This window comes from Phascolarctos cinereus, unplaced genomic scaffold (genome assembly GCF_003287225.1).
Source record: "Phascolarctos cinereus isolate Bilbo 61053 unplaced genomic scaffold, phaCin_HiC Scaffold_3;HRSCAF=262, whole genome shotgun sequence".
Classification (NCBI taxonomy): Eukaryota; Metazoa; Chordata; class Mammalia; order Diprotodontia; family Phascolarctidae; genus Phascolarctos; species Phascolarctos cinereus.
Window position 1 is genome coordinate 92,996,225 of NW_027555736.1, and position 19,300 is coordinate 93,015,524.

A 19,300-nucleotide genomic window follows, 5' to 3' on the forward strand; every position below is an offset into this window, starting at 1 on the left:
TTAACTGTTTCAGTGTCTTGTGTACTTTAGTATCACAGTTAATGTATATGAGGGTGTAGGAGACTTTTGTCTTCCTAGGGGGTAAGAGTCAAACCATTTAGACTGGAATAAAATGTTGAGTAGGCGGCTAGGTGGCTTAGAGCACTGGGCTTGAAATCAGGAAGATTCATCTTCCTGAGTTCAAACCTAGCCTCAGGCACTTCCTAGCTGTGTAACCCTGGGCAAGTCACTTAACCTTGTTTGCCTCAGTTTCCTCATCTGTAAAATGAGCTAGAGCTGGAGTGACAAACCACTTCACTCTCTTTGCCAAGAAAACCCCAAAAGGGGTCACAGTCAGGCATGACTAAAATGACTCAACAAAATATTGAGCATAAGGAAGACACAACCCTGATGTTGTTATACCTAGGTATCTAAGGCTTCCTTAACTCTGTGATTTTGAATTTTGTGCTCTTTAACTCAATGTTTAACTCAGATACCCTATGAATATTCAGTAATCATGGAGACATTACTTTCCTGGCATGAAAATCTTTGTCCTAAAATAAATGAGACATCCAGGTAGAATCAGTTGTCCAAAGTTCAATGCTCTTGGATACCTGAAGATGTTTTGAAGAACTATCATTTAAATGATGGAAAGGTTGGGATATGAGGGGAGGTTTCATGAATAGGTCTTCTGTAATCTTAAGAAGAGATAGCTAAAATATAAGAAGAGCTGTGTTACAAGGGGCCTAGTTTCCATCTCTATTGAAGAAAACTGTACAAGAAGAGAGAGTCTCTAAATATAATATAGTAACTGTGCTACAGTTAAAAAATAAATAGCGGCAGAGGGTGAAAGCCATAGTCTCTCTGCTTGATCTGAGTCTTATGGAGTTTCTGTACCCTTGGTGGGTCCTCAGTTTTGTGGGAGCAGCTAAGTGGCTCAGTGGATAGCATGATGGCCCTGGAGTCAGGAAAACCTGAGTTCAAATCCAGCCTCAGAAACTTGCTAGCTGCATGACTTTGGGCAAGTCACTTAACCTCTATTTGCCTTAATCTAGTAGAGAAAGAAATGGCAAAACACTCCAGTATCTTTGCCAAGAAAACCACATGGAAAGTATTGGCATGCCATGGTCTACAGGGTCAGGAAGAGTCAGATACACCTGAATGACTGAACAACAGCAGCAGCTTTTCTGAACAGGGTTCAGAAATTGTTTTATTAGTTCACTCAGGGATAATCAGGTGTTGGAGAGCCAATTCCCATTAATGAACAAACTCCAAAGAGACTGGTTTATAAACCAGAATGTCTACTTTATAATTAGCTGATAATGCATGATATACCTGACAAGATAACTAGTCCTGGTCATTTTTTACATAGTGAGCTCTCTGTGTGGGTAGATCCATTTAGCTAAGCAAATTAGGGATTGGAAAACTGCTTATTGATCATAGAATTAGTGCAAATGGACTTAGAAGTACCTAGGGAATATTTCCATCAACCAAAACTATCATGATGAATTTTTCTTTTCCATTTTAGGATTTTTTTTTCCTATACAACTGGTACTGGGCATTGAAATGAACACACCTTGTCTCTGGGTGCACAGTGACATAGGCAAATTCTGACCCTGTGCCTCTGTGTTCTAGACTGTAGAATCCTTCTATCCTTCTATCATGATAATAGTAGCTTATAATCATAATTGTGAGGATTTCAGCTTATCATGTACTCATTACTTACGTACTAGTGTGCTTGGTGATATTTGGAACATGCCATGTCTCAACATATTTCTTTGGGGTAGCTTGGTGGTGCAGTAGATAGAGCACTGAGCCTATAGTCAGGAAGACCTGAGTTCAAATGTAGCCTCAGACACTTAACTTGCTGTGTGGCCCCAGGCAAGTCACTTAAACCCTATTTGCCTTAGTTCTTCATCTGTAAAATGGGGACATGCTGGAGAAGGAAATGGCAAACCACCCCAAGATTTTTGCCAAGAAAACCCCATGGATGAAAATCACGTAGAAACCTGACAGAACAATAGCACCGTTTCAACAAGAACCTGTTTACAGACCATCTCGTAGAGTGTGTTACTCCTACAAGTGGTCAGTCATACAGCTTTGAGAATGTTTCTGAAATTGATTCCATGTAGGATGTTGATAGTTTTGGGGGCTTTCTCCCTGAATTCTCTAGGTACACCATATTTTAGGCCTTCATTGACGAGAAAATTTAGGTTGAATAGGAAATAGAACTTTCTGATTCAAAAAAAAAACTTTGCAAATAGACCCTGGAACTTTCTACTGGGATGTAAAATAAACATTTTTAAACAGACACTAGTTTAACTTGAATTTCTGTTGCAAATAAAGGCAGAAGGATGGACCAGATGTGTCTCCACACAATAAACGCAAACACATGTAACAGATGTGCACGCTTTACATCTAATTCTAGGCATTCTTTCTTGTGGAGCAGGAGTATTTTTATGTGAAGTGACTTCCTGGTGCCTTTCTCTTTGATTTCCATTGATGCAGGACTCTTATGAAAAATTTGAACTCACATGAAGGAAAACATAGAATTAAATATCTCCTTTTGAGCTTGAAATAGTTTATAGTATTTTTCCTTCCATTTGTGGTCTATGAAAAGAAGCCATTAAACTTCACTTGCCTAATACAAAACTTGATCATTCTGGGCTCCTTTTCTCAGAAGTTGGAATGGCATGAATGGGAGCCGTTTGGGATGATGTCAACAGTGAAAACAAACAAATGACTGGCCCAATCCATTTTTCTACTCACCAACAGGCTTTCAACCAAGTTAATTCTGGTAACAGCATCAATTAGAAAGCTTTGGTCTATGTTTGGGTATTCATAGGGGAGGGAGGGAGGGAGCCAGAGAGAGAGACAAATAGACAGACAGAGAAGGAGAGGGAGAGAAAGAGAGAGAGAGAGAGAGAAAGAGAGAAAGAGAGAGAGAGAGAGAGAGAGAGAGAGAGAGAGAGAGAGAGAGAGAGAAGAGAGAGGTTTTAAGAACTGACAGATGACTCTTAATAATTCTTACAAAGTGAAAGTAAAATGCATTTCAGGCAGACGGTCCTAAGTCCAAGTGCAGAAGGGAACAGAATGTGAAAAGGAAATGATTGCCTGACTATGTGATCAAGGAGGAAAAAAAATCTTTAATTAAAAATACCTCTGCTCAAACAGGGTAATATGAACTCTTTAAGCCTAGGGTTGTTGTGAGGACCAGATGAGAGTAATATTTGTAAAGAACTTGGCACAATGCCTGGTACACAATATATAGATGCTTGTTCCATCCAGCCATTCTCCATAAGGCTCTTCAAGTAATCATGATATTTCAGATGTGCTCCTCCTCAATGGAGCGCATGTTCAGGTCTCATTACTGGCATAGAAAAGTCAAATACTCTCTTATGTTGAAGTTCTGGGGATGACAAGTCAAAGTCCATTACAATAAAAATTTCTGAATTAAAAAAAAAATTCCCAAGATTCAGTTGATAACCCCCCCAGACCCTTTTTTTTTCAGGCAATATTCAAGACAAAGAAGATTCCGGAGCCACAAAAGAATAAAGATTGTGCCCTCAGAATTTGGTGGAAATTAATGCTCTACCTTTGGTTCTCTGCTCTGCTGCTTAGTATCTAGATTACTTTGGGCAAGTTTGTTAACTTCCCTGGGCCTCAGTTTCTCCATATACAATAGGCAGCTAGGTGGTACAGTGGATAGAGCACCAGACATAGGGTCACATACAACCTGAGTTTAGATCTGACTCATACACTTACTAGCTGTGTGACCCTGGGCAAATCACTTAATTTCTGCCTCAGTTTCCTCAACTATAAAATGGGGATGATAATAATACTAGCATATACTTCCTAGGGTTGTGAAGATAAAATAAAATAATATTTTTAAAGTACTTTATAAACCTTAAGCTGCTATACAAATGCTAGCTATTTGTTATTATCTGTAAGCTTAGGAAATTGGACTGTATCATCTCTAAGGCTCTTGCTGCTATAAAATCATTAAAGTACAAAAGTTAATTTATCTATTTGTGAACTCCATCTGCATTTACATTTATAAATTCCATTCTTGCCCTACTTGGGACTCTTTAAATTTCTAGATTAAAAGAACACAAAGGTGTCCTGCACAAAATCTGTTGCACTCTCTATGTCAGCTCCAAAGAACAAAAAAAGAAGAAACAGGAGGTGTATGTAGTACGTGTCTGTCCAGTGTTCTTCCAGTACAACCTGACACTTTTGAGTGCCTGGCACAGGACCCCACCTTCAGTGTCACCAGAATCCTGAATCCACACTGTGGAGGCTTTCTGAGGAATCTCCAAAGAAACCAGCTTGGGGAAAAAGCATGCACTTCCCTGAAGTCAGTGTCAGTCCCAAAGATAGGCATTGGAGTTGGTTGCCACAGACTCCTTAACTGACTCTTTTTTTCCAGGCAGGGATGGCCACCCCAGAAAACCCAGAACAGCTGATAATTGCCCTGGAGCCGGAAGCAGCCTCCATCTACTGCAGGAAACTTCGCCTCCACCAGATGATTGACCTGAGCAGCAAAGCAGCTGTTAATGGTTACACCTCCAGTGACACTGTAGGAGCTGGGTTTGCACAGGGTACCTCTCTCTCTGTCTCTTCCTCTCCCTCTCTCTCTCTCTCCTCTGGTGCTCTCTCCCTTTCTCTCTCTGACTTTCTCTGCCTTTGTTTATTTTTACTTGTTAATCCATCAAGGGCCCCTTGAAACCAAGATATGGCATTAGAATAAGGAACAATTTCCCAAGAGGTCAACTTGGATCTCCTTTGATCCTTTTTTTTTCTCCCCCACTCAGACCCTTGGAGGGACCAAATGAGCCAAGAAAAGGCTCATTTTCAGCGTCTTTCAAAATGATTCTTATGAGAACAGACAAATGGGAAGGAATGTTCCCTGGACACTACTTCAGAGTGCCATGAGAGTTCTTAGCTGTATATTACACTTGACTATTAATCCTGTCTATTAACTGATTCATAATCTAATATAACTTGCCTGTTTTAAATTCATCTGTTAGGACTATTTACTTACATCCGACTCACTCACTAGAACTATTTCATGTATTATTAGCCTATTACGTTCATTATTGGAAAATATAGTTAAAGTGGGAGGAAAAACCCAACCCAACAAGTTTTCTTTCCATTTTTTTTTCAGTAGGATAGAAAGGTGTACAGTTAGGGGAAATGTAGAACTGTGTTTGAGATGAACCATTTCTTGTTAATAGTTCCCTGCATTCATGTCAATCAGAAGCTTGTTTTGTGTCCCTAAAGCCTCTTTCCCCTTCATCAAGGATTCTTGGGGGCTACAGAGCTTGATGAGGTTTCCTTCTTCTTTGGTCTTTTTCCCAAGAGTAGTCAGTGTAGATAGGAGAATTATTTTAAAGAGTTTCAGGGGAATGAATGACTTTGTCTACACAAAGTTAAATTTTCAAATGAAAACATAGAGTGAGTGAGGAAATGCACTGAGCCCATCTCAGAAGTCCCCCTTATGTACTGGAGAGAATTAAGTCTGTGCTAAAGGCTACAATTCCATCCCAGGCTGCATTCAGAAAGGCCAGAGTTCTGAAGAAAGGAGAGAAGTTAGAGCTGATTATTTGTGAATAGTTTCCACACACAACCTCTGGGCCTTACTTCCTTGGCTGACCATGCCTCACTGAGTCTCCCTAAGGACTTTGGATTTTGTTTCAAGCAAAAAAAAAAAAATTCTGGTGGAGAATTAAGTGGCAGCCTTTCTTTGCACCTGCTTGCCTTTGGCTGAGCTAGCCAAAAGCAGTCTCTTCTAGAGTATTCCTATTCTTTTTCAGAGAGGTAGCTGAGTCTATCCTACCTCCATCTTCATTTTCTATCAGACATCTAACATTATGAAAAAAATGTCACAACTCATACAAGGATATTTATTTTTTAAATCTCGATAACAATTTTTTCCATCGCAAACATCACGTTTTGACTGTACGATACAGACTTTTAACAACACACATATAAGCGTCTTGAGATATATGTAATTTTGAAACATAATTTAGCCAGAATTCATCAAGAAAAGTATCTGAATAGGTGAGAGATCTTGGTTTAGAGTTTAGTAATGAAAGGACAGGGTACCCCCAAATGATAAGAAGCATGCCAGAAGCCTCTTTCTTTAAATATGAAGAGAAATGAATGCTTTTTTAGGCAAACTGTACTGAATTGTCAAAATAATATGCATGAACAGCCTAGATATTCCCTGATACCACATTAAAATTTTTTTTAAAGAAAAACGCTAAAAAAAATAAAAGAAATAACACTGATGATTTATTAGATAGTCATTTTAGCAAGTTCTTCTCCAGCATAAATTCATTTTGTCTCAAAGTAATTTTGATACAGTGTTTCTGAAAATAAATCCACAAAGTAGCAGAAAATGTATGCTTTGAAAGCTCTATTTTCTGTTTATTTTTCACTATCATTTTGTACTCATTGTGTTCTGTTCCTATGCCTAGTGGTATGTTAAATTTTGGAATAACCACATTTATTCAAAGAGTCTTTTCATGTATATCATCTTCAGACAGGAGGCCTTCATGGCCCAGTAAGTGACATCTAAGAGTTTTAAGAGGCATTTTTTATTTTCACAGAGTAATATTTTCCATAGCAGTCATATTGCCTTATTTCACACCAGCACTTTAGTGAATACATGTAAAAGAGATTAAGATGACCTGAAACTCAAGGATCCACTTGTGTATGTTGCTGTTTACAATGATCCTGTTAAAACCAAGTTTATTTGAATCTCAATTTCCTCATTTGTAAAATGAATCAGTTGGGCTTTATGACCTTTCATACTCTTTCAGGTCCTTTTCAGCTCTAAATCTGGGATTCTATAAATACAAATAAGCCTTAGATATTGCAGTAGATAGCACAGTGGATAGAGTGCAGGGCCTGGAGTCAGGAAGATTCATCTTCCTAAGTTCAAATCTGACTTCAGACACTAGCTGTATGACCCTGGGCAAGTCACTTTGCCCTGTTTACCTCTGTTTCCTCATCTGTAAAATGCGCTGGAACAGGAAATGGCAAATCACCCCAGTATCTTTGCCAAGAAAACTCCAAATGGGGTCACGAAGAGTCAGACACAACTGAAAATGACAGAATGAAGACAATTACAGTAGATATCTTTCTAATTATACTAGTTTTATTCAAACTTAAATGCAAAGGTAAGCTTGATCCAAGGTAGTGTGGTATAGAAAAAGAGCACTGGATGGGTAATCAGGAGGCCTGGGTCCTATTCTTGGCCCTGTCACTAACCAACTGTATGGCTATTGACAAATCACAAACTCTATATCTAGTTCCATCTATATGGTGGGGAACATAATATTTACTCTTACCTGCATTACAAGAGGTAATAGTAGAGAAGGAAGTACTTCTATGAAAATGTAAGGAGTTATCATAGTTCATAACCCAATAGCTGAACTAATATTGAGCTTTGAACCTTTCCCTTGAATTTTCGTTGAAAATCAAAACCTGTGTGGTGAGGTATCAAATGTGCCATCTAGTGGTTAAAGGGAGTATACATTGGCTTCGTCAGTTTGGGGAACATGGCCAGGAGACAATGTGGCACTTTATTTCATTCCAGAGCTAGACTTGGAAAACCCATCCCTTATTACTTCCACCAGACATAACCCCTTGAGGTGAAGTTACCTAACTGAGGGCACAGCAGGGCTGGTTCACAGACAGTGTTATCCTGGATTTACTCAGTACAACAATGCCAGGAAAATAGCCATTTTTCAATGTCTCAAAAAAACCCAACCAAACATGCAGAAGGGAATTTCCATAAACCCTTTAACAAGGATGAAGGCTTTAATTACAAGCTAGATGAATGGCATAAGACTGAAGGGAATAATGATTTTATCTAAAAGGAACTGGTTTTGTAATTCTCTTGTATTTATTTAGCAATTTTGATTAAACATTTACTCAAAATACTGCATCTCTAAACTTTCTTGTATGACTAGTCTGTACTTAGTATAGAGAACTCTATTAGCTTTTTCATGCCTTCTCATACTTGGTTATTTTCTTTTTATTGACAACTAGCTAAGGAACACATACGTCGTAATCGGCAGAGTCGGACCTTTTTGGTGGAAAATGTCATAGGAGAGATCTGGTCTGAATTGGAGGAAGGTAGAGTTCTTGAATGTCCTTTACTTTTACTGGTTTGCTACTCCTGGCAAAAATGCATTCCCATGACTTTGTTTTGCTTTTATAGAAAAAAAATCAAAATAAATTGAGATTATAGACTGCCCTTTTTGGGGAGGTGAGGGAGGAGGGTAAGAAAACAAAACAATCTAAGATATTAATGGGAAATTGTAACAGACCTGAATTTCTTCAGGTAGGATCCAGAGTACCATAGTCTCAGGACAGGGCTTTCATGTCATCAAGCACTAAACATTTCAGCAGCATTAACATAGCAACAAATTTCCTCAATATGTATGGAAGTTGCATACACTGCTTAATAATAATGCTGCATTCTTACCATTATTTCTTATTCTTTTATTTCCATGTTTCAACCCCTAACGTCTGGTAGATGTTGTTGAAAACACTTTAATCATGAATAATCCAAGTGTGAGCTGCTAAATATGCAACATCTTGTCGCTAATTGTGAATGTTCATGGATTTCTTGGGATACCCATGTGAAAAATGGCCATTTCTTTTTTGTAACAGGTGACAGGTATGTGGTTGTGGACAGTGGAGGAGGCACAGTGGACCTCACTGTCCATCAGATCAGATTACCTGAGGGACACCTTAAAGAATTGTACAAGTCAACAGGTAAGAGACCACTCCATAGCAAATGATCTAAACTCCATTTACAGCTTTAACTCTCCTGAGATTGGAATGTTATCTAGCATTTTAAATAAGCTTAATTTCAGATGTGTCATTAATAGGAGATTCATATTTATTTTGAGTGCCAACATGTGGGATTGGGCTCATTGCCAGAAGGGATTACTAATGCTCATTTAGAAGCTTACTAGCTACATGAACTGGAGCTAGACCCTTCTCATCTCTGGGCTTCAGTCCTATCACTTATGAATGGTGAGATTAGACAAGATCATCTCTTAGGTTTCACTTAGCTCTCTTGCTATAAAGTCTGTTATTCTAAAGATATTGCTAGAGTAAAATATGCAATGGATCTTCTCTGTAACTTGGAATCTGGTTTTCTCAGGGGCCATTTTGGACTATTTCAAATACTGCAGCACTGTCATTGTAATGCTTTCTTCTATAATATAATCATCTCTCAGCATGTATGCCAACCAAAGTCCAAATTCTAGGATGCAGTGGTATAGGATCATAGGATTATAGAACGGGAAGGATCCTAGCTGGTAAATTACCTGCCTAAGGTGAATTAGCATCCTCACTATGCTTAAACATTACTAGTTAATGTGGGGCCTATTCTATAATCTGCCTTTATGTGGAGAACAATTCTTAGTAATTTGTAGATTTAAATATTGTTCTAGGTTTAACTGAAGTCTTGTGTTTTTTCCAGATGTTTATTTTTTTTTCCTGAGGAGAAAGTGTCATTGAAATTACATGGCCTTTCATAACTGATTGCCTTTAGCGAGTTAAGATGTCATTGATTTGATATATAAGTCATTGCATCATGGATCTGTAATTTAAGTAGATCACTGAAATTAATGAGAGTTATTTTGAGGAAAAATAATTCCCTTGAAAAAGGAGTTTTTAACTCGTGTGTGTGTTGTGTGTGTGTGTGTGAGAGAGAGAGAGAGAGAGAGAGAGAGAGAGAGAGAGAGAGAGAGAGCGAGAGAGAGAGAGAGAGACTGAGAGTGAGAGAGAAACCTCATTGGGCAGGCTGGTGAAGCCTGTGGAGCCATTTTCAGAATAATGTTTTTAAATGCAGAAAATAAAATATGTAGTTTCACAAAGGAAACCAATTATATTGAAATATACTCATCAAAATATATTTGTTTAAAGTTCACAGACCCTGGAACACTTTCTCTGCATTGAATGAGAACATTAAAAATCTGTCCCTGGTTTTTAAAAATCATAGTCTCAATTTTAGAGTTGAAAGAGGCCTCAGAGACCACATTAGGAGCTAAGGGATGGTGTTATAACTTGCTTATTAAAGGGACTTCCAGCTTTGTTTGTTTAAAAAATGAACCAAAGATAGAATTGCTTACCTATCCAAAGTCCTAGTGATCACAATTTTCTAGAGCAACATCTTCATAGTCATATCTCTGATTGAGAAGTACTGAGCCCTTTTGGCTCACTGTGTTTATTTTTGCTAACTAATATCTGCATGGGCATTTTTTTTTCCACTTAGGTGGAGCATATGGTTCCTTGGGAGTGGATTATGAATTTGAAAAACTTCTTTGTAAAATATTTGGAGAAGATTTTATTGAACAATTTAAAATTAAACGTCCAGCAGCCTGGGTAGATTTAATGATTGCTTTTGAGTCCCGCAAACGGGCTGCTGCCCCTGACAGAACCAATCCTTTAAATATCAATCTGCCTTTCTCCTTTATTGACTACTATAAGAAGTTTCGAGGTCACAGTGTGGAACATGCCTTGAGAAAAAGCAAGTGAGTAAATAAATCCTTTCTAGAGAGATGAGTAAGTTCTTTACTGAATGACTAGTCAGAATTAGACAGGAGAGTGAGGTGGGGAATATTCTATCACAGACTCAGAAGAATCATGATGGGAATAGAGATAAGCTGCTTGCTTTGAATAAGTAATGCAAGGAATGGGAAAAGCAAGGAAGTAATGGAAAATGATGCTCAGATGTTACCTCCTATCACCAACTTGGCCACATTTTTCCTCTAAGTTGAACTATGTCCTTGCTGGACCAAGGCTTCTCCAAGGGCAAGAAACCATTGTTTCTGGAAGAAAATTCAGGCAGCTTTCCCCCAACAACCTGCTAGACTTTTGTGAGATCTTCTATTTCCTAGAGATTTCTGAGTATGTTTATAATAATAGGTTGAGGGGTAGGGGAGAAGGGATCCATTGGTGCAGAGTGAACTTATTTGATTTTTAAAAACCCAACTGAAAAGAAACAAGCAGGCCTGATTTCATTCTATTGTTTTTAGACTTGCTTTATGATTTATAAATTTGTTAGCCCCTAAGGGCAGAATCAGAAACAGTGAGTGGAAGTTGCAAAAAGACCTACTAGGCTTGATGTCAGGGAAAATGTCCTAACAGTTAGAGCTGTCTAAAAACAGGAGGAGCTACATTAAGAAGTGGTATGTCCCCCCCCCCCCCGAAAGCCTTCAAGCAGAGGCTGTATTACCATTATGTCTGGCATATGTTTGGGTGAGGATTTCTTTCATGTATGAGTTGACCTAAATAGCCACTGAAGGCCCTTCCATCTCTCAAGCCTGTGATTCTTCAAGGCTCTCACTTGCTGGTCCCATGGTAGATGGACTGCCCACCTCACAGGGTAGTTATAGTTGGTAGGGACATGTTTTATAATCCTTAGACAGTTATATAAATAAAAGGTGTTATCCTTAGGTAGTCTGTTCACTACCTCTATGCAGGATGGTGCTAAATACATTCCCTACTGATTAGTACATGTCCTGTGTTTGATTCTGTTTCTGACCAGCTATGTCTAAGAAACCTTTATTTTCTTCTCCCAAAGTAATTGACGATGACCTATGGTGGTTTTCTGTGTGGAACTCCCAATTACAAGTTTAGTTAAGAAGAGCAAAGAGTAAAGACAGTGTTGGGAGGCCTGGGAATATTCCTAATGTCCTGAGACTCAGGAACAGATTAGCAAGGACACTTTGCTTGAGTGTGGCAAGGAACTCAATGTAATTGACTCATTTGAACTTTGAGACAAGTATGGCTCCTAGTTTGGTCTTGTACCTTGATTACTACCTTGATTAAGAAGGAAATGAAAGAAAATATTTTCATAAATTGAGTTAGTCATTAATAAAAGGATCTTTTGGATGATATGTTTATGTGTGTGTGTGTGTGTATATACACACACACACACATATACATATATACACACACGTATGTGTATATCTTGTTTATCTCACAGAGTTGTAAAGCTCAAGATAATATGCACAAAATGTTATAGGAATGTAAATTATTGTATGTTGTATACACATTTATGATTTCCTTCTTGTTCTGCATGATGTTGCTACAGTGTTGACTTTGTGAAATGGTCATCCCAGGGAATGCTAAGGATGAGCCCAGATGCAATGAATGCCCTTTTTAAGCCAACAATTGACAATATCATCGATCATCTCCGTAAGTAACAAATAGTAGGGACTCAGTTATTCAATGCAATTGGAAGTAGACTGATCTTTGCCCTGTTCAGTAAAACCAACCAGCCCAGTTAGAGATAAGCACCACATAGGATCTTTGGAAGATTCATAGCATAGTGTGAGGCAGAATGTTGCAGTGGATAGAATGCTAAACTCAAGCTGTGGAAGACCTGAGTTCACATTCAGAGCCTTATTAGCATCTGGATAAGAAAAGGCTTCCTAGGGGCAGCTAGGTGGTGCAGTGAATAGAGAACCAGCCCTGAAGTTAGGAGGACCTGAGTTCAAATCCGACCTCAGATGAAACACTTGACACTTAGTAGCTGTGTGACCCTGGGCAAGTCACTTAACCCCAGTTGCCACAAAAAAAAAAAAGAAGAAGAAGAAGAAAAGGCTTTCTATGGGGGGGGTGCCACTTGAGCTGGAATTTAAAGGAGGTAGAAATGAGGAAAGAGTACGGTTTTTATATGTGGGGACAGCCTATGCAAAGACAAAGAAGGGATGGAATAGCTCATGTGAGAAACAGCAAAAAAACAGTTTGGCTGGACTGTAGGACGGGTGAGGGAGAACAGCATCTAATACATTTGGAAATCTTTGTTCAAATCCTACATCAGAAACTTACTGACTGTGTGATCATAGGCAAGTCATTAAATCTCTCAGTTTCCTCATCTGTAATTTTTACTATCTATTTCCTAAGTTTAAGTTAAAAAAAAAGTGGCAATCTTTAAAGTACCAGGAAAATGAGTTATTATAATCCTTATAATATAGTTCTTATAATTCACTAGAAAGAGAAGTCTTGATAAAGAGAGAAAACAGGCATTCCTTTTACCCTTCTAGGCCCCGTTTCTTCCATGCTGTCAGTGAGCTGTCCTCTCAGACCACAATATTGAGTGCACCTCTCCTGGAAAGTTAATCATCTTTTAACTCAAATTGTATTTGTGTACATATCTCTTTCTTCTACTAGATTGTAAAGTCCTTGAGGGCACAGATGGTTTCATTCCCCTCCTCTTGTGTCCTCAGTGCCTGGCTGTCCATAAGGACTAGACTTGCAATTTTCTTGGTATGGGGGGAGGGAAGAAGGGAACAAGCATTTATTAAGCACCTACTGTGTACCACTGTACTGTACCAACAGCTTTACAAATATTATCTCATTTGATTTTCCCAACAACCTTGGGAGGTAGATGCTATTATTATCCCCATTTTACAGATAAGGAAAATGAGGTGAACAGGGATTAAGCAATTTGCCCAGGCTACAGCCCCATAGTTACTACCTGGGGCTCGATTTGAAGTCAGGTCTTTGTAACTCAAGGCCTGGCCCTCTATGCACTTTGCCACCCCAGGTAAAGACTGGGGAGATCCTTGAAAGCTAACAGAGGAGTTTGAACTTTATACAACAGGCAATAAGATGTTTGACTACATTTCTTTTTTTTTTAATTTGTTCTATTCCCAACTGTAATAAACGCTTTTTAAAAAAGAGCTTTTCCATGTACAAAGGAGAACAGATTATATGTGAAACTGAAGAGCGCTATTATGCGTAGTCATCTTTTTAAAAATTGTATAATTCCATTGCTTTTTTCTAAACATATTACTTTCAAAGTTGTCTGGCTTGTCTGTGTTTCCTTCTCTACTTCTGTTCTCCCTGCCTTCCTTTAAGTCTCAACTAAATTCTCACCTTCTGCAGGAAGCTTTCCCCCACCCTTCTTAATTCTAGTGCCTTCCCTCTGATAATTATTTTTTATTTATCCTGTAGATAGCTTGTTTTGTACATATTTGTTTGCACATTGTTTCCCCTATTAGATTGTAAGCTCCGTGAAGGCATGGACTATCTTTTGCCTTTTTGTATCTCTAAGTGCTTGGGCACAGTGACTTTCACATAGTAGGCACTTATTCAATGTTTATTGATTGACTGAATTTTCAAAAACACTTCAATGGCCTGTTTCTTTTTTTCTTTTCTTTTTTGCAAAACTATCACTAGTGCCCTCTTCCCCCAAAATGAAAAACACAGTCCTTGTTAACAAATATACATAGTGAAACAAAAGAAATCTGCACATTTGTCGTCTTCAAAAATGTATGGCTCATTCTTCCCCTTGAATTTTTATCATCTCTCTGTCAGAAGGTGTGGCACACTTCATCATCAGTCTTCCGAAGTCTGAGCTCATTTCTTGAAAATTACTTTGTGGATGAGACTTTTCCCTAACTCTGATTGGGGTGTGTGTGTATGTGGGTGTGTTTTAATAACTGTTACTAGTTTCTCCTGCTTCTTTTATTTTCGTGTTTTAGGAGAAAAAGTCTCCCATTACTCAGGTGGGCCACCTAGTATATTTTTCACTATGAGGATGTTCTCTCTCCTTGAGCAAACACGCTGTGGTTTTTCCCTTTCAGGGGACCTGTTTGAGAAACCAGAGGTGACAGATGTCAAATTTCTCTTCCTGGTGGGTGGCTTTGCAGAGGCCCCTCTTCTGCAGCAGGCAGTACAGTCGGCCTTTGGGAACAGGTGCCGAATCATCATTCCTCAGGACGTGGGTCTCACCATCCTTAAAGGAGCAGTTCTCTTCGGGCTGGACCCTGCTGTCATTAAGGTACGACGCTCGCCTCTGACCTATGGAGTAGGAGTCCTGAACCGGTATGTGGAAGGGAAGCACCCGCCAGACAAGTTGCTGGTCAAAGACGGCACGCGATGGTGCACCGATGTCTTTGATAAATTCATTTCAGCAGATCAATCGGTTGCCCTGGGAGAAACAGTGAAGCGCAGCTACACCCCTGCCAAGCCCTCCCAGATGCTTATCGTGATCAACATCTACAGTGCTGAACAAGATAACGTCAACTTCATCACTGATCCAGGAGTGAAGAAGTGTGGTACCCTCCGTCTGGATCTCACCGGGACCGATGATACCCCATTGCCCACTCGGAGGGAGATCCAAACATTCATGCAGTTTGGGGACACTGAGATCAAAGCCATAGCCATTGATATTCCCACTTCTAAGAGTGTCAAAGCTGGGATAGATTTCTTAAGTTACTAACTCTCACCCTCCATCCCTCCCATCTCCCATTCTCCCCTCCATACCTCAACTCACTTACCTGCAATGCTTTGGTTTCGAAAGCTCCATCCTTTCCTTTTCACACTTGCCATCACACCCACTTGAATTTCATCAGGATAGATGAGAACACAAAGAACCTAGAAACATTGGGGATTTGGAGGGGTGGGTTGAGATATGTATCAGTAGGCATTCTGAGGCCATGAGATTGTCAGAAATAAGGTATGATATGTAGAAATGAACAGATTCAGGGATAGTCAGAGAAGGGCATCTGGTTCTCACATTAACAGAAGTGGTCAAACACTCCTTCAGACAATGAAAAAAATATTTTTTTTAGCATTGGTTTGTCTTTTAACAGATCTCAGTTAAGCAGAACTAAAGCACTTTTATTATAGTATTTTTAGATTTAATGAGATCCCAGAGCCCAAGGGACACTCTTTGACTTCTTTTATCATAAATATTTGTGAATTTCTTTTAAAATTTTTTGAAGGTCAACATATAAAGATCTACAAGTCTATAGGTATCCTCTTTCTTTGTCATCATGTTTTTCAAGTGGTGCTTAATTGGAAGCCTGGAGTGTTTGTTTCATAACCAGTAAGAGAAGACTGCCTATACCATGCACTGATATTCCACGTTCAACATAAGATTTTAAATTTCAACTGAACAAGAAGTCTTTAATTTGATAAACTGTATACTGTGGGCTCTGCTAATCCAGTAATAATAGCGTAGGTAGAGGGAGACCTGATGTTAAACCCTACATTAATGCAATAGACAAGTAAGTGGATCAAGCTGCTGATCTGCCCAAAGTATTATGCTGATCTGCCCAAACATAATTCAGAGATGACACAAGTGAGCTGCTGGTACCTCTGACATATGCAAGTTGAATGTTGATATTAAGTAAGTCATAGTAGAGCCCTAAATAATTTCAGTAGAAGATGCCTATGATGTTTCACAGAATTAATTGAGCCTAACACTTCTGAAGTTTGTAACACTTGATAAAAAATAAATTTCTTGGGCCAGACTTTCCCATGAAGTAGTGTTGGCCATTCCTTTCCCCATTTAGAGAAGAAATAGAATCAGTGCATAATGAGTGGAGTGTAAGAACTGAAGCCTTCCTTTGAAATGTGTCATCAAATTCTTTAGTTCAAAATGTTTTTCTACCTTACTGAAGAGGGCTTTTCAAATAAATACACGATGGATTAAATGGCAGTCTGAAAACCAAGGCGCTCTATAAAATAGTCCCCTGAGTGTCTTTTTCTGCAGAGGGTAAAAGCTCTTAGAAACAGGGTGTCCAAGATTTAAAAAAAAAAAAAGTTCTGACTCATGAAGACTCGCTAGGATCAGACCTCTGCCTTGTTTGAGTTTCTGCCTTACTTTAGTCTAAGTACACACAGTAAGGAACAAGGAAAGAAAAGAATTAGGGACAAAAACACATGACTGTTGGGTAACTATCTGCTTTGTCACATTATTGATTTAAGATTTTTAAAAAGTTAATATGTTCCTTCATGATTTCTCCAGAGGCACCCTCATGCAAAATCCAGGACTAAACCTCCAAAATGATTGATTGTATGAACCTGGCTCACAATGTATCTGACTTTTCAAAGCTGTATTTTCTCCCTGATGGAATTCATTTAGCTTTAAAGCTGCTGGGGGTTTCATGAATGAATAGAAACTTTTATTTAAATGCAAGTTGGAACCACAACCCATTATCATGGTTAATAGATCTTCTAAATGACATTTCAAAACTTCATTGAACATTTTACATTTTGCCCTTGTTTTCACTTTAACATCTCTTTGTAGAATTCCCTCATAGAATGTGAAACATTAAATACTAGGAATAAATCAAGAATGCTAGTCACATAGCTTGGCATAAAGATTTCTTACACAATTTCAGAGGTATGCTTGCTAGCATTCTATTTCTTGCTGCCTGCCATGCTTAAAAAGCTAAATATTACAGGTTTTTCTTGGGTGTTACCAACCAGAGTTTACAAATAAGGGAGACTTTGCAATTTAATCTTGAACAATATAATTTTATGTGCATACAATATATGAATAATGTACAGAATCTTCATTTCTACAAGGCTTCTTTCTTGTATAAAAAATGCTCTTTGCTTTTTGTTAAATGCATTCCACTCCAAATTGTTACTGATATCATTTCAAGCATTCCAATTAATGACAGGCTTTTTAAAAAGAAGTAAGCAATGCAATATTTATGGAAGGAAGGCTGACCAAAGGGATGGAGACAGTTGACTAGGGCTAAATGTTGTTGTGAATGAATTATACCCACCAGCAATCAGCAGATGGGGCAGAGACAGTGGCAGTCTGCATTTTTTCAAACCCTTCACTATTTTCTTTTAAAAGAATGAAAACTGATCACAGATAACTACTTCTGTCACATACTTGGAAGTCTAGCATTCTGATGTCTGTAAGCGGTCTGACTCTACAGGTAAAATAAGGCTGATTTTTCAACTCCTTACTTCCCGTGGGAAACTTTGATTATTCTTGAAGCCCCTGCTTATTGGGTGAAAAAGTGAAAATTCAGTCCACACCAGTGGCATTTTCAGCATGTCAGTATTTAAAGGAAGGGAAAGGAGGGTGGATTACTCCATCTTTTCTTCATTTTAAAGTGTGAATAAATTATTCAAAAATAGGATTGCCTTTGAAGGGACTTTCCCTCTATCCAGACCTTTCTCCTTTTCCTATTGTCAATATTCTCCTACCTTGCATTCAATATATGTCTCTTTAAGCCAGGTAGATTAGATCACAAACCCCATGGACTGTAGTATGGGCATATGTGATTGAATGGGGCCGGAGATTCCACTGGACTCTGGAAATGCAGCCCAATTAGACAAACTCATTAAGAATTCTCTTATATCTAGTAGCTTTTTTAAAAAAATCATATTGAAACTTCCTAGAACTAGATCACTCTACTTTAATGATACATGTTCTGACCTTATAGAAAGTTTTGAAAAAGATATGTCTTCTTGACCCACTTTACTGAATTGTCCCTCTGACTGCCATCTGGGTAATTGAATCATAAGTATCTTGAAGGCAGGGGCTGTAGAATTTTCTCTGCAACTTCCCCACTCTACACACACCAAGCATGAATAAATGTTGAATGACTAAACAAATAACACTGATAGGAAATAATAATTATGTTTCAGCTTGAGTGGAAGTTGGCATAAAAATGTTCAAGTGAACTTTGCAGAGTGATGACTGTGAGAAAAGGCTACAAAATAGACCCTATCCCTTCATTGTTTAGGTCAAGTTTAGCTGTTAAGAGCCCAGGTCCAGATTAGGCTATTGTCAAAATGTCAAGGAATGGTATGTATAATATAAACTGGAGTCAATAACGTTTATATGGGAAGGTGGGACTTCACGCTCCAAAAACTTAGTGGTTGTAATACACTGTATATTCATGGTAAAAGTGGCTTGAGCAGATGACTAGTAGAAAGAGTTGTTGAGCATAATATTAGACTCCTCACCTGCTTGGAGTACTAAACAATATAATAAAATATCAATCATTGTGGTCCTTTACCTTTCTGCACAAGGGAAATGTGAATCTCACTTGGCAGCAGCTCACAACTTGTCAGGACTGTATCTGCAAACTCCTATGTCTTCACAGGTGTCTAATAAAGCAAAGTAAAGCTCTTGATTTTGTATGCCCCCAGATGTGTATTTATTGCTGGTCTCCAGGGGTTCAAAAGTCAAATTAATAATAAAATCAATAATCAATAGCATTTATATAGTTTGCAAAAAGCTTTACCAATATTTCATTTTATCTTTACAACCACCTTGGGGGTTGAGTGCAATTATTATCCTCATTTTACAGATGAGGAAACTGAAGCAGACAGAGGTTAAGTTACTTACCCAGAGTCACATAACAGCTGGTAAGTGTCTGAGGCAAAATTCAAACTTAGGTCTTCGTGATTCTAGGTCTGGTGCTCTATCCATTGTACCACATTGTTGCTTGTATTGTTACCAGTGAGCTTCCCCTTTTAGATCATATTGCCTAGAAAACAGGATTTTTAAGATTGAGTG

The 19,300-nt window shown here is 38.5% G+C and overlaps 1 protein-coding gene across 2 annotated transcripts in view; it reads left to right on the forward strand.

Moving 5' to 3' along the window:
- Positions 1-18,914, forward strand: part of HSPA12A (heat shock protein family A (Hsp70) member 12A) — a 98,292-nt gene extending 79,378 nt beyond the window's left edge. For both annotated transcript variants that reach the window (XM_020988165.1, XM_020988166.2), the window contains exons 7-12: positions 4,409-4,580; positions 8,041-8,127; positions 8,668-8,772; positions 10,283-10,541; positions 12,107-12,210; positions 14,607-18,914. In XM_020988165.1, the coding sequence (XP_020843824.1) occupies positions 4,409-4,580; positions 8,041-8,127; positions 8,668-8,772; positions 10,283-10,541; positions 12,107-12,210; positions 14,607-15,244 (1,365 nt within the window). In that variant the 3' untranslated portion in view covers positions 15,245-18,914. The remainder of the gene's footprint in view (positions 1-4,408; positions 4,581-8,040; positions 8,128-8,667; positions 8,773-10,282; positions 10,542-12,106; positions 12,211-14,606) is intronic.
- Positions 18,915-19,300: the final 386 nt, after the last annotated feature.